General features: G+C 40.3%; 1 protein-coding gene across 2 annotated transcripts; it reads right to left on the bottom strand.

Moving 5' to 3' along the window:
• Positions 1-35: 35 nt before the first annotated feature.
• Positions 36-9,093, bottom strand: si:dkeyp-61b2.1 (tumor necrosis factor receptor superfamily member 21). Of its 2 annotated transcripts, none has more exons than XM_024426754.2 (10): positions 8,911-9,093; positions 7,484-7,529; positions 5,406-5,510; positions 4,996-5,176; positions 4,554-4,774; positions 4,161-4,400; positions 3,786-3,923; positions 3,568-3,587; positions 3,177-3,342; positions 36-2,053 (listed from the first exon to the last, which is right to left on the bottom strand). In XM_024426754.2, exons 1-10 carry the CDS (start codon positions 8,968-8,970, stop codon positions 1,824-1,826), a joined length of 1,407 nt encoding a protein of 468 aa, XP_024282522.1. In that variant the 5' UTR covers positions 8,971-9,093; the 3' UTR covers positions 36-1,823. The 2 variants fall into 2 exon arrangements, with proteins under 2 accessions (XP_024282522.1, XP_024282521.1); XM_024426753.2 differs by having other exon boundaries at positions 3,177-3,360.
• Positions 9,094-16,409: the final 7,316 nt, after the last annotated feature.

Raw genomic sequence — 16,409 nt, forward strand, 5'->3', positions numbered from 1 at the left:
CTGTACCCAAACTGGTAATGATTGCAGAGGCAGTGTCAAGCAGTAATACTTTCTTTCATTAACCTTTTGTAACACAACACAATACAAATATTAAGAATGTTAACTCATTTATAGTCAAATCTTATGTTTAAAATATAAATGTTTGCATGCTTTTCCATGTTTTGATCCATTTCAGTCATAGGATCTTGTCATTAACATGTTTCTGTTAATCATTCAGAGTCTTGTGTTTCTGTGATACTCAGAGGCTGAGAAATTGGCGATTGAGTTATAGGCGATATGGAAACTGGTGCCATCAGACTTTTAGCTCGAACTTTAGAACGCTATGGACTACCCTATTGGGGGGAAAAAAGGTGCCATCTAGAACCTAAAAAGGTTCTTCGGCTGTCCCCATAGGAGAACCCTTTGAAGAACCCTTTTTGGATCCAGGTAAAACACTTTTTGGTTCCAGGTAGAACCCTTTTGGGTCCTATGTCGGGGGTAAAGGGTTCTACATGGAACCAAAAGGGTTCTCCTATGCGGACAGCAGAATAACCCCTACATTTCCCCTACAAAAATACATTTTCTGTTATTTATTTTTAATAAATTAGCAATATATTCTAAACCTGTTTTCGCTTTGTCATTATGGGGTATTGTGTGTAGAGTGCTGAGGATTTTTAAAATATATATCATGTTTTAGAGTGAGGCTGTAACATTACAAAAAGTGGAAAAAAGTCAAGGGGCCTGAATACTTTTCGAAGGCGCCGTACATCTACATCTGTGCCAAATTTGGTATGTTAACCACAAAATGTTGAGTCACCATTTTCAGCACCACTACTATACAAAAAGAGAGACCATTTTTCATTCCTCCATACGAACACAGAAATCATCGTAAACGGTGTGTTTTGTCGGTAAATACTTGCTTGAAAAAGTTCTACAATTTCAGAAGGACAAAAGAAAAATTGGGGTAATCAAACAGCTCATGCTATGGGCATAGCCTACGTCACATGCGTTTGTCAAACAGACTAAATATTACAATTGTTCTGCATGATTAAAAGACAGTGATTGGCTGCCCATAGTCATAGTCAACGACATAAGTGGTTTCACCATAAAGAGATGACTTGAAATAGTTTGTTCATTTGTGTACATTTATGTCAAGGAATAGACTGGAACAGATTGCTATTGTCTGTTATAAAATCATCTTTCTTCTGTCTTCGTTCTGTAGGCTACTGTACATAGCAATGTCTTGATCATAAATTCACAGAACAAAGGTTATAACCAGTGAACATGGCTATGTTTGAGTTTAAATTGTCCAGACAGTCCCTGTATTACTTCACAATGGAAATTGTAAGCTCTTCACACGCCAAACCCTACTTGTTATATAGGTTACTTCCCACCTCATATGAATTTCTTGTCTTCACTGTTTCTGTGGTTGATACACATAGACTCTCACACTATCTGGCGCCATTGTGTACATGTACCCTATGATGGGAAACTCCGACTCACAGTGTTGACACCCCATATCAAACAGACCATGCATTGCTCTCACAAACTGTCCCAGCACTGCTGTCACAACAGTGACTTACAGTAAATTTGAAACCGTGCTAAGACTATTACATACAGTTGGAACAAACTGTCACTCTTTCATAATAGAAGACCCATGAGGGACCCCAGTGGCTTTGGCAATCCTTGTACAGAAGGAAGCCATCCAGTCTAACAGTCTTTACAGTAGCAAATAATAATCTGCCTGCATTCTTCCCCTAGAGATGATAGTTGATATTGAATGAAGTTGCTCCTCCTCAGGCTTTTTCCATAGTTAATCCTTAATTTCCATTTTTTTCTAGTTCTCAGTTGCTGGTGGCCGGGATGGGGTATCTCAGCTCTTTGCAGGTCTCCTCCTGTGTACTCATTCTCTCTGGCCCCAGAGCAGGGCCCTCAGGGAGGGGGCAGGAGGACTCCTGCTGGGGTGTTCTGGTGAGGGGACAGCCCTCTACCCCACTCTCGACTTGATCCACCTTCCTCTCCGACTTGTTGTATCCCAGGACAACCGTCCCCGGAGAGTAGATGTAAATGGACCCTGAATCAAACACCAAGCACAAACATTAGTCAATTAAACTATTGAAACAGGTGACACATACATTCCTATCTGTTATGCACAGTAAATGCTGATATAAAACCTGGTGAACTTAGTACTGTAATAAATGTACAGAGAAGAAGTGAAAAGCTGGCCTCATTCAGCAGCTTATAGAACCCTTTCTGTGTTTACAAACATTGAGGGCAATGCGCGCAAGTTGGCGGCATAACAAGGGGGAGTTCTTATAGAACGCCAGCAAAAAAAGCCTCTATTTACATATTGCTTATTAGTGCATTTCACACTACTTTTGGATTATAATTGGATTTTAAGGCTCGTATGAATGTCCTGCTTAATATAATGTTTGTGTCATCATCACAAATCAACTGCATTATACTTAAAAAAAACACTTCAACTTCAACCAATAAAATGGCTCTATGGCTAGCTTTTGCTACAGCCTATATCAATGAGCGTTAGCATTATAGCTAACAGCTGCTGCATCCAAAATAGTTATTTTGCAATGATCACAACCAAATATAATCTAAGCGACTGTTCATGCAAGAATTAAAACATCATTGTAAGGGTATGAGAACCCCAAAAAGCTATTTTGTTTAGAAGTAATAAAAAAGTACATTTAGGCTGTGTTTAATGGGCGCAGATGGCAATGGCTTTCTTACTGCCGTCAAGAGTCGCGCGTGTCAGTGCGTGACGTCAGTGTGTCATGTACTGGAAAAGAGTCTATACATGATTATATTTCTGTGTGACCTCTGACCATGCTTTATACACTGCAGCACTGCACTGGTACCACTGTGTCTTGGCAGTGATATTTGAACAGGAAGTTTAAACTAGAAGAAGTATGTCTCAACTCACAGCCAAACAAAACAACTGGAAAGGGAAATATGAACTCGGACACAAGTGAGATTAAACAAACTTCCTTGCCGAAGAACAAAATGTTTCCAGACCCAAGTTTTTCCGGACCTTTAGCCCCCTAGTTTTCAGACACGCTAGAGGAAATATGCCTGTCCAAATGTGGCTACACGGCACGCAAACATAAGATACAGTGTAACAATATGATATCAAAACAGTGTAGTAATATCAGTACTAGCGCAGAGCGATGCACTACACCTACCCACTGTGTTGCTAATGTTCTCTCCACCAGAGTGGTCCACTGTGACCTGCTTCATGACCCCTGGAGGTAGCAACCCTGCACCATCCTGTCTAGGATTTCCCCCAGTCTCACTCCCCAGAAGATGCTGGGCCTCCGGGTATGGGCAACTCTCCTGTGGTGGCTGGGCCTGTATATAGGAAGCCGTCTGTAGGGCAGCAGGACAATGATAGCTCTCCCACACATTATAGCTCCCTCTTAAACCTTCCTTACAAATCTGCTCATCCTAAAGGTAGAGACACATTCTCACACAGTGACCCATTTGACTTTCGAGAAGTCACCGTTTATTCTTCTAGCAACACTGCAGAAGTTCGATACATACATTATGCAAATAGAGAATTAGTACTGTACTCACATTTATACCAAATACTGGACCTAAAGGAATATAAAAGGAATCAAGAAATCAAAATGCATATTGTATATGCATGTATACACCACAATGTTTCACTGTCTCCCTATAATTATTGTAAGTGTATTTATTTACTGTGTTTTATAGAAAGGGAAACATGGCATATAATCTGATGCATCACTGCATAACGTTGTTTGTGTTATCTAACCACTTTACTCGCTCACCTTTCCACTTGTCTAGGGACTTCAGTGACCTCTCCTTACAACGGACAAAGTAAACAACCAGCAGCACGACAACCCCTAGTAGCCCACCTATCAGCAGCAGCCAAGGGAGAGTGGAAGGGCTCGGTCCAGTATCTGTTGCTAAGAGATGAGGTGAGTCTTGGATGAGCAGAGGAAAAGGTGCTTCAACAGTGTTATGGAGAGGCAGAGAGACAGGAGCAGGAAGCCTGAAATGCTGAACCTGTCAGTGTTATGTTACTTTTACTAAATATAACAGACCCTTTAAGAGCCTATACTAACTACAAATGTATTTCTGAAAGAATGAATCATCTAGTAGAAATGGAGAGACGGGATACTCTAGTCTTCTGAGAATCATACCATTGTCATCTGTGGTAAGAGGTGCAGAGGCAGACTCTGCAGGTGAGGTGTTACTGTCCACCTTGCTGAGGTTTCTCCTGGTGGTGAGCATTGTGTTGGGGTCAAAGGAGCTGTGTTCAGTGACTTGTTTCCTAGTTGGGAGGGAGGTAGAGGGCTCGCTTTGGGCTTGGGACAAAGAAGGCCTGGTGAGTAAGGCTGGTGAAGGGTCTGCAGATGTGTCAATTGTGGCTATGGGAAAGGCTGGAATAAACAGAGAATGAGTGTGAATAAATGGCAGGACAATGATACCTCTAGTGCTGGACTGGTGAAGCATGTTATTAAAGCCCTCCAGTGGACAGAGCAGGAAATGCTTGGATTCACTCAAGTGAGAGAAAGCTCTCATAAGAGCCATACCATCAGGAGATGTAGACCCCACCAGGCCAGATGGGGATGGTATGATGAGGGGTTTTCGGGTGGTGCGGACTCCACTGGAGGTAGAAGAATGAAAGCCTATCTCTGAGCTGTGGACTGTTGGAGGCGCAGTGGTTGTAGGAGAGTTAGGGGAGGTCTGGGCACATACACGATCCTGAGTGGCAGTGCCCTCTGTCACCATAGTCATTCCCTTATGGCCACAACTGGTGAGAAGCCAGGAGAGAACTTGTGAGGTGTTGGATACTAGTAGGTATAATAATTGAATTTACTGTAAAAGTAGGCCGTGTGTACAATTGTTTGCTTCAAATGACTCATAAATCCACTAGAGGGAGATACAGTTTAACAGGTCAAGTCTTTATGGTAGGCAGAGAATGTCTGAATCAGTACGGTGCTCAGCACCAGTGCTGTATAACTGTGGACTTACTCTGTGTGGGGTTTGCAGGACATGGTTAGGTTTGGTTTGTTAGAGAAGGTTCCGGGCGAGCACGGCTTACACCTCCTGCAGGTATACTGGGCAGCGTTGTCACAGAAAAAGCCACTGTCACAGTGGCACTCGCGGTTTGAGTCCCGGCCGCATTCCTTCACCTGTGTCAAGTGCTGATCCACTTTGCCCGCAAACAAAGACACGCAAACACACAAATGATGTCGGAGACATTTGCTCTCAATAGGTTTGTCCCTTATTCAACTCATGTAAAATAATGATGGCATTTTATATTAAACTATTGTTACCAATGTACATGCTGTATTTCCTTGAGGTAAATAATGAATGATGGGTATGACGTTTAGTGTAGAGGAATGAAAGAACACAATGTAATGCCTAATTGTAAAAGTTACCCGAGCAGGCTTCGCTGCATTGGTCACACTTCGGAAGGCCGTTTTGCATGTACCAGTAGTAGCCATCGTGACAAGGGACACACTTACACTTGTCAATAATGAAGCCTGCAAAGGACAAAAGACAGGTGTTCACATAGGTATCAACATCCTGATGACACACTTGTTCCGTCTCTGACTCTTTCTTTTTCCCTTTCAGTGCATTTACAGTCCCTTTAGTATGTATGTACCATGGGTTCACAGAAGTTAGGAGCCATGGAATGGAAGATAAATGATTCCTCAAAGACTGTTCTGAATGTGGAGAGTTGCCTGCCATTACAGTAGACTGACCAAACTTTAAAGATAGTCACTCACGATAGCATACTATATAATATGTATGATGCCAGTGGCACGTCTTTTCACTGACGGTGTCAAAGAAATGTTGTGGTAGGACGAGATGACAAAAAATGAAGTTGAAGTGGAAGTACTTAAAATGAGCAGCTAGGTTTCCATCCAATGAGGTTTCCATCCAATAGGCGACAGATTTTCATGCAAATATTCTAGAATCCGCATGAAGAAAATATGCACATTTTTCCGTCAGTGGTGTGTTTCCACCAAACAGACTTGTTGTGGATAAAAATCCGTGTCTGATGACATAGTGCACACAAAATTGACTTTTTAGCTTAAGTTTTCATTTACTGAAAAAAAACTAAAAGTTCAATGTGTTTCCATCGCATTTTCAACTGGACCGATAGACACAAACTGTTGCGTTAAATAGTAAACGTGCCTACTCTGGGTCGTTCGCTCTAGCCAACAGCTCGCAGATACACTGCGGGCAGGCTAGTCTACATGATGAGATTATTATGGTTAAATGTATTTTAATTTGTCAAACGGCAGTCAAGCATCAATCACATCACCAGAATAAGACCCTTGATATTTATTGGAAAGGAGCATCAAGATCACTGGGCACTTTTACCATCCTGTGAAGTTCATCGTAACTTATTTCATCTGTAGCCTAATAAACTGCATGTTTCTCTGAGTCGTAGTGGGAGGACCACACACCATATCATCGCGTGAATCCAAATTTACTTCGATATGATGGGCTTTTTATCAATATTTACCCATAAAGGAGTTTCCACCGCCATTTCTCACATAATACATTTCTCACAAGATCCGACCATGTCGAATGAATAAATTATCTGTCAGCATTTTTTTTTTTAAATGTACCTAAATGTCCTGTTTCCATCACAGGTATCATGCTTTAAAAAAAATAATGTATGACTTCACCTGCATAACGACTGTGGATGGAAATGTATTTTGTTGTGACAGCAGTATCTCCTTCACACGGACACAGAGAGCTGACTGTATCTGTCATTTGTTTGCATTTCAGTGGGTCAAAACAGGAACAAGCAGCATTTGTGGCTTGCAAATAAAGGGCATCTCCCCAAATCTATTCCAAATGATGTGACAGACAGACTGTTCAGTCATCACAAAGGTCATCGATGGTTTCCTTATCTACCAATATCGCATTCCACAGAAAACGATATACTGCATGTTCTCAGCTACTTCCTGTGCCATGAGGTTTCATCACAGGCTCCAGAGTGCCAGTATCTGACAGTTTAGAATTAATTATCAATCACTAGATCAGGGATGGGCAACTGGCTAGGGGGGGAGGGGGGGGGGATACACAAGGTACAATTTCGACATTTGGTTGTGCATCAGCATTCACTCAATTAGCTCATGCCTGCAAAAAAATAATAGATTGTTAAATTAATCTAGAGGTCAGATATCTAAACTTGTAGTAAGCATGGTTGAATTACCGACCTGGGTGGGGCCCATTGATTATCAGTTATCATATTAAAAACTGCATCCACCCTATGGCAAAATGTGTAGAATTGCAAAACTGCTACTTTTTCTCTCCACCACATGGCAAAATGTGTAGAATTGCAAAACTGCTACTTTTTCTCTCCACCATATGGCAAAATGAGTGGAATTGCTGGATGAAAGCAAGAAGTAAATACACCTTGTAACACTGTGAGACAGGTGTAATCTTTTACCCCACTTTTACTATCTAGTTCAGGGGGATAAACTGATGGCTTTACCTGGGTCACAGATTCGAGGACAGCTGGACAACAATACAGAGGATACCTGGGAGAGATAGACAGAGAGACAGAGACAGAGAGAGAGAGAGAGAGAACCATGATCATTAGAGGAATCATTATTTTATTTTTGCAACAACAGAATATTCCAGTTCCCAGAGTGAAGTCCAGCCACGATGTAGAAGAGTTACTTTCCCTCAGCCCTCTGGCAGTAATCTCTCATGGACAGACTATGAGCGTCTGACAAAATTACGCTCAAGGTAAACCGAGATGACTCTGCCAGTAAACAGATGATAAACCTTGCAACATGGAAATGCCATGGCCATAACCTACGGAGTTAGTTATCTACACTACACCTACACTTCCTGGCATAGCCACAGGAAGGGGAGGGGGGTTGTCTGCCCTACAGATGGCTATATTGGTCTGCTAATACAGAAGTCCCGGTGCACTACATTTGTGGATTTTTTTATATATTTTTTTATTTCATATTTTTCAGAGGGTGCTGCACCCTTAGCACCTCTATTTCCCACAGCTATGCTTCCTGGTGGCAAAACCCACACAGTTCAGAAAAAAGTGACTGTCACAGAATGTACCAAGAACAACCTGGTAAAACACATACACAAAGAAAAACTAGTACAAACTAGGTTAAAAGGTCTGCTTCACACACTCATGTTTATGTTGACACAAAAACTGAGTTTATTTTGGCTGTACTGGCAATAAAAACAGCAATAGGCCAAATCAATAATGGTTCTGTCATAAAGCTTCTCTAGTTCACTATTTGGTAAGCACCAAAATAACAATCACAATTTCAGCTGTTAATTATAGATTCACAGGCTATCTAAATCTATAAACTAATAATTAACATACAATAAACTAATCCCCTGATGTTAACAAAAATGTTATGAGAGCATTCTTGATTTCAGTGAATTAACTGCTCTATAAAACTCTGCACAATACTAGAATGACTACATTTACTGGCAGTGTAGGACAAATTGCAGGCAGGCTCACTAGGGTTATGATTTTAAAAAAGTTTCCGTTTCTGTAAGAGCAGTGCCCTAACTTGTAATTGTTTTATGTTCACTTGTTTATTTTCATCTTTCATATCTGAAAAGTAGGCTACACCTATCAGTTTAGAAAAGATTTTATACTGCAATATATAACATAAAATATGATAGACTACTATAATTACAAGTATAAAATATGTATCATTGGCACATAATAACAGCAATAGCAACAATCATAATTACATTCGCATAATATCATAATCAACCACCATCATCATCTCTTCAATAATCATAAATAGGTCATCATAATTATGTTAATTATCTACGTCTCTTGTCATCATCATCCTCATTAAAAAATCACAGTTAAATCACAGTACCTAAACTAAACCCAATAACATCTGTAAAACATACAGTAGGCCTACTTACCAGATTAAAAAGGCAAAGAATTCTCAATGGACGTGAGGTAATATGCCGTTGATAATCCATTTCGCACTATAGAGAAGTCATCTGTTAAATGTAGTCTTTCAAACGAAACCAGCAGAATACAGTTAGTTCAATTACCATGCCTGGTTGAATCTCTGGTCAAGGTGCTAAAATATGCAGCGGAGGTTTTTTTGATGTTCGAGTTTAGCGGGGTTACGTCATCAGTGGGTTGTCCAATAAAGAAGCAGATAAATATAGCGCGCTTGTTGGCCACTTCCGCCTTTGGTAATCTCTTGTGGACAGACGTACGTAACATAAATGGTCATCATGTCTAGATGGATACAGTTGTTGTCAAAAGTTGTTTTTTGCATTTTCGCTAACCTTAACCCAATTCTCCTAGCCTACTGCATAAATTCTCCTAAACCTGGTATGGAAAGTACATTTCGACAAAAGCTGTATCCCTTCTTAACAAAACCCTGGTAATGGGAAATTGTACAAAAATGCCCAGTTGCCCACTATTTTGGCTTCCATGGCAAGAAGAGATCTCGGTGACTTTGAAAGAGCGGTCTTAAAGGTGCATAGAGGGTTCATTAGAGAACGCTGTTTGAGAGATTTTATTTCGAAGACAAACCGCAAATTCCACTATTGTGGCTAATCCTTATTGGGACCAATCAGGACCCGAATTTCACTACGTCACATAATAATGACGCTGGTAAAGTGCTGGTGGTAATAAAGATAGGTAGCTAGCTGATGGAGGCAAACAAAGTTAATGCCTCAAAAACATAGCAAAACGACATAATCTGTTTCGGTAGCTATAGTTAGCTAGCTAACTATGTAGCTAAGTGCCATCGTCTAAAATATTTATAAGACAGTTATTATTTGATTAGTGGTGGTCGGACCCATCTATGTGAAGCTAGCCACAATAAGGATTAGCCACAATCGTGGAATTTACGGTTTGTCTTCAAAATAAAAGTCAATGAAAGGCATGCAAATAATACAAACAGTGGAATCATTCCATGATGGAATAGATCATGCAAACGAGGTTGGAATGTTCTTATATAAATTCAACAAAATACAATAATTTGTTAATTTGACAAACATCTGTTGAAATCACACTGGATGTGTTAGACTTTAGAATTGCATTGGTGTCATACTTATTTCACTGTACAGCCTTACCTATGGATTAGTAGATCAATGTCATGGGGTATCAGTCTACTCAGTGACACCAAGAGAACCTTAGCGTCATAGCTCTTATTGCAGGACTCTGAAACCACTGTGAATTGAGCCACATTTATTGTACCAGTCAACCTACCATGTGTATTGAACACTATTCCAGAGGAAAAACAATTCAACGTGGATGTTTTGGAGCCTGATAACTCTTGAGGAGGACTTTGGGAAAAAAGCACTTAGGTACTGAGAAGGCCGATACCCCATTTCATTGATCCCCAATCATTAGGTAAGGCTGTATAGTGCAATATGAATGTCAATACGCACAATAGGCTGACTGGGGAGGTGATTTCCCACAGTCAAAGTCCCGCAATAAGAGCTACGACGCTAATATTTCCTTAAACTATGCACAGTTGTGTTCTCTTGGTGTCACCGAGTAGACTGATACCCCATTTCATTGCTCCACATTCCAACACTCCAACCATGTTTAACAATATCAAGTTTAAACTTGGCATGATTTCACCAATTTTAACCTTCTGCATCACTTTCAAATAGGGACTTTTATTTTAAAGGCGAACCGCAAATTCCACTATTGTGGCTATTCCTTTATGTGGCTAGCTTCACAACACATAACCTGGTCTGGTCAAACCATAGTATAGCATTCGGATGAAGCAAGTGATTTCAATGAGAGATACCAGCGTTAGCAGCGTAAACAGTGGAGAGCAGCATACAAAAGAAGCAAGGAGAGGAAAGGAGCACTGAGGAACTTGACCACTCCTCCACAAAGTCCAGATCATGTTCCAGAGCAGTCCCCACAGCCAGGATCTTCAAGGTCAGGGCAATTGTTCTTTGTGAAGAGTACCGATGTTGAACGTGCGATGGAGATGATGCCAAGCCCGATAAAAGCTGTGCCTTCCACCATGAGAATACACCATGTCATCACCCGTTCTCCTGGTGGGCTGATATCTCGTGATGTCAGCTGCCTTTGTTCAACAAAGAAGGACCTAAACTGTACATGCTTTAACACACAGCACTTCAGTTTCAGGCAGAAGGTACTGGCTGCTCCAGAACAGCCAACCAATGAGGTATATCCACAACATGTGGATGAAATCCAGTGGGGAAATCCAGGTCTTCTTGGACAGTGGTGTGTAGTGGAATATGATGCTGACCTTTATCCAGGCATCATCCTCGGTACGGATGAAATGAGTGTACAAGTGAAATGTATGCATGGTGTTGGACCAAACTGATTTTTCTGGCCTCCTTGCGATGACATCCACTGGTATCAGTTTGATGAAGTCCTTAAGATGATGCCACCCCCATGGCGTGTGACATCCCACCAAGTGGAGGTTGAGAGAGATGTGTGGGCCAGACTCTCAGGAAGAAACCCATGAATGAATAAGTTTCTCCTGAGAAGAAGGATAGTCATGCTGACACTAGCGTTGTAGCTACAGCTGTTCTAGCATTCTAAATGCCCTTGGAAAATGTTCCTACAGTTTGATGACACGTTGAACTTTTCTGATGAAACCTGTTGAATGTTATTAAGTATCCTAGTGCCTAATGGGTTTTTATTTGTTTCGATATTTACTGCAGTTTGGTTAATAAAACCAAGAGTGTTCTAAATATATCTAATGTCCTTATTACATGGTTGCATACAATGAAATGCAATGTTTTGGGGTAATTCTTGGAGGTAGTATGATAGTAAACTAAACTTGTTTAAATCGAAACCGATGTCTCGTCAACCCTGTTACAGTATTCATTCCTGTCACGCTAGTCTCAACCCCGTCACATGTCAATATTTGTTAAATAAAACAGGGTGAGATCTTGCGCCCCAGATCGAGGGAGATTATCAGTGGTCTTGTATGTCTTCCATTTCCTAATAATTGCTCCCACAGTTGATTTCTTCAAACCAAGCTGCTTACCTATTGCAGATTCAGTCTTCCCAGCCTGGTGCAGGTCTACAATTTTGTTTCTGGTGTCCTTTGACAGCTCTTTGGTCTTGGCCATAGTGGAGTTTGTAGTGTGACTGTTTGAGGATGTGGACAGGTGTCTTTTATACTGATAACAAGTTCAAACAGGTGCCATTAATACAGGTAACAAGTGGAGGACAGAGGAGCCTCTTAAAGAAGAAGTTACAAGTCTGTGAGAGCCAGAAATCTTGCTTGTTTGTAGGTGACCAAATATTTATTTTCCACCATAATTTGCAAATAAATTCATAAAAAATCCTACAATGTGATTTTCTGGATTTTTTTTCTTCTCATTTTGTCTGTCTTAGTTGAAGTGTACCTATGATGAAAATTACAGGCCTCTCTCATCTTTTTAAGTGGGAGAACTTGCACAATTGGTGGCTGACTAAATACTTTTTTGCCCCACTGTACTTAGCTATGTCAACTGCAGTTATTCAATCCCCAGTTTCTCTCCCTTTGATTTCTACTTCTCAGGTGAGATTGCTGTCTAGGTAAGGGTGTGACGTCTGTACAGAAACAAAACAGGCTATTTTAAGTCACCCATATTGACAAAAATGTAGAACAATTAGACACCCTGTAACCCACACCTACACACTCATGTATCAATCTTATTGATGGATTGTGTTGTGCAGTAAGCAGGCTCAGGTGTATAACTGTGGCTCCTTCCACCTTCAAATAGGCAAGAGGGCCAACCATGGAGAATAATAAGACACATCATTCTATAACTACCCTATATTGTTTGTCCTCCTGTCTGTGCTTAGTGTGGACATCGGGTGAGGTCACACACAGATTCCTGTTGGAACACTGTCTCTTTAACTACCTTATTTCCACAATAAGTCTCTCTTCTTCACTTCATCCCTTTCTCCCTAAATCCTTTAGATTATATCAGAGGTGTTGGTGAACCCCTCCCGCATCTGAACTGGCTACATAGAGGGCACAGCATGATCAGAGGTGAGAGGTCACTTGGTCGGGTCAACAGGGAGTATTATTAAAGAGATGCTTTATATTGAAATAGAGATGTAGTAGTCCCAGAATTAATGATCCAAGGTCAGTTTTGCATTTCACCTGCTGATGATTATGATGACTGACAGTGTTAGCATGTTTAAACCTTGTTTTTTAAAATTCTATCTCTCTCCATCTGTCTCTTGTCTGCAGGTATGTTTTGAAAGAGGATGCCAACGTCACCACCTAACCCACTCTTAAGATAACCTTCGGGCCCACTGGGAGCCCAAGGCTGGTTAGGAGACACCGCTAGAGACTCTACTAGGGACTCTATTATGTAATTGTGATGAACTGAGTGAATATTAGGGTAGTACTGTGATTCATTAATCATATGCTGTCTTCATTGCTCCTCTGTTCTTACCTCTTTCCCTTTCTGTATTTTACACCTCTCTCGCCACCCCCTCTTTCTTCCTGTTTTTATAATGCACACCAGATGTGCTTTGAAGTACAGATTACACTTGTATTTATAATATATTACAATTCTAATATTTATAATGCATAATGTATTTATAACCCTTGGATAATGAACTTCTTTCAATAAAGCGTTTCACATTCTCTACTGGTTGAAATGAACTCCTTCCATTTGATGAAATACTACACCTATCCTGTTTTTATCAGAACAATGCAGAGGAATGAAATTAGATATTGAGATGAACCGGTTTTAGAGTATTTACATAATGAATGGGAAGTGTAGTGTACTGTTTTTTAAAATTATATTTATGTATATATGAATTACAAATCAGCCTTTAACTAGTTAAAGCATGTTTCTAGTCTATTGCATAGTTACAATGTGCAACCATTGATGTCCCAGGACCAGGATTGGTAAACACTTTTGAAGTGTATAATTGTAATACATACATGCAGACACAGCATCATTCAAAGACTGTAATTTGATACTCCTGGTATATGACTGAAAAATAATCTCACAGACATTCCTGAACTGCACCTTTATTTGCCAATCTAGAGTACATGATCAGTGAATAGATTACATTTACAGGCTACAATGTGGGGATCTCATGCATGGTCAAAACTACATGTATATACGCCTTTCATCGTTGGCACAAAGTTATATTAAATTCTACTCAATCCATAGGCTTCATTAATGTCATTCAGACTGTTCTGAAGTTGATACAACTGTCTATGATAGCTGAGGTTCATAGCTAGGTTCTGAACTACTATGTAAACCAAACGTTTTAGAGTCCATACACAGATCGGCTAGATAGCTAGATACACATCCATAGGGCATACGGGTATTTTTATTCTCCACTGCACAATAAGCAAGAAAATAGTTAGCTAGCTACTTTAGTTCAGATGCATTGAATGGCAAATATCTGCAAGGCAAGCTTACAACATTAAACATTCAATTTGAGGTAAATGTTTTAGCCAGCTCCATTCTTTACATCCACTGTTTCACAAGACGACAGCGTGGTTTGCTGGTTGTTTCATGAGTCCCTAAAACATTAAACAAACAGAATTACAATTTCAAACTCATGTTTTACAACACCCATAAAGCTGGCAAATGTTAGCTAGTCAGCTAGTTTGATAAATAGCAATTTTCGTAAATTGACTTTATGACCAAAAAATCTACATAATCGTTTGTCTCTAATATTAACTAACATATTCCTCTCAACTGTATTTTTCTTTTACGTGATTCGTTATCAAATCAAATCAATTTATATAGCCCTTCGTACATCAGCTGATATCTCAAAGTGCTGTACAGAAACCCAGCCTAAAACCCCAAACAGCAAGCAATGCAGGTGTAGAAGCACGGTGGCTAGGAAAAACTCCCTAGAAAGGCCAAAACCTAGGAAGAAACCTAGAGAGGAACCAGGCTATGTGGGGTGGCCAGTCCTCTTCTGGCTGTGCCGGGTGGAGATTATAACAGAACATGGCCAAGATGTTCAAATGTTCATAAATGACCAGCATGGTCGTATAATAATAAGGCAGAACAGTTGAAACTGGAGCAGCAGCACGGTCAGGTGGACTAGGGACAGCAAGGAGTCATCATGTCAGGTAGTCCTGGGGCATGGTCCTAGGGCTCAGGTCCTCCGAGAGAAAGAAAGAGAGAATTAGAGAGAGCATATGTGGGGTGGCCAGACCTCTTCTGGCTGTGCCGGGTGGAGATTATAACAGAACAGTTATGGCGTTATAATTCCTTACATTCACTTCCATCCCAGTATTTTTGTCAGCCATCTTTGCTGAAGAAAGTATCCAGCTTGGGTCGCATAGCCTTTAATTCGCCATGGGAACCACTCGATATGATTGGTCATCGCCTAGCGGTCGCCGCTGGTGGATAAAGTTGGGAAACGTTTAACTTTTTCAGTTTCCCACGCCAAGTTCGCGCTGTCCTATGATTCCGCGGCCGATACGCTTCTCTGAGACAGCGTTTTCCATCAACAAAAAAAACTAATTATAGAATTTATTGTGGAAGAATGGTTTCAAATCCCTCCAATTGAATAAATAATAAAAAAAGACTTGTAGAATCTATGCCAAGACACATTGAGGCTGTTCTGGCGTCTCGTGGTGGCCCTAGAGGTCAGCATGTAAGACACTATGTTGGTGTTTCCTTTATATTGAGTTACCTGTAGGTGGTGACGACTTAACAGCACTAGAGGCTGGCTGCATCAACAAAAATACTTCTCTGATATAGACTTGAATATCTTAACAAAAAATACCTTAATGTTGATTTTAAAACATAATTCCTTATCCAATTTTGGCAAACCCCTACCTCCATAGCTTTGGTCTATGCAATCATGTCTGATTTTTAATTTATTTTTAATTTAACTAGGCAAGACAGTTAAGAACAAATTCTTATTTACAATGACGGCATAGGAACAGTTCAAGGAAAGGCGCAAGGTTTTCTTTCTTTTTAAGATTATTCAAACAAGGGACTTCCCGTCTGTCAATTTATTCATTTTATAATGAGTCAAGTCAAATTGTTTCTAAGGTATGCACAACACTTACACTAATGTTCGCTATTTGTCCCTCTGAAGCCCCAGAAATCATCCCCATCATTACCACCACAAATCCCTAAAGACATCAACATGCATTCATAAAAAAAGAACAAGGTGAAATCTAATTTCATTTATCGACCCTAACAATGGAAATGAAGTAAATTGATGGTAATACTATTTAAGCAAATTACATTGTATTATCTCGGTACCAATCTTAAAAGTTGCAGTATGTTCTATGTGCACTATTTCTATGCTTCCCATTCTTGTATCTTTTACTTTCGGGTTTGTACACCAGCTTCAAATTTTAAATAACCAAACCATTTAAACCGCTGTGAAATGATTATCTACACTATACATTGCTTGTTTTATCACATAAACTATTCGAATTCTAGCAACCAGGAAATGGCGGAGCGAG

Source organism: Oncorhynchus tshawytscha, linkage group LG07 (assembly GCF_018296145.1).
Source record: "Oncorhynchus tshawytscha isolate Ot180627B linkage group LG07, Otsh_v2.0, whole genome shotgun sequence".
In the NCBI taxonomy this organism is placed as follows: Eukaryota; Metazoa; Chordata; class Actinopteri; order Salmoniformes; family Salmonidae; genus Oncorhynchus; species Oncorhynchus tshawytscha.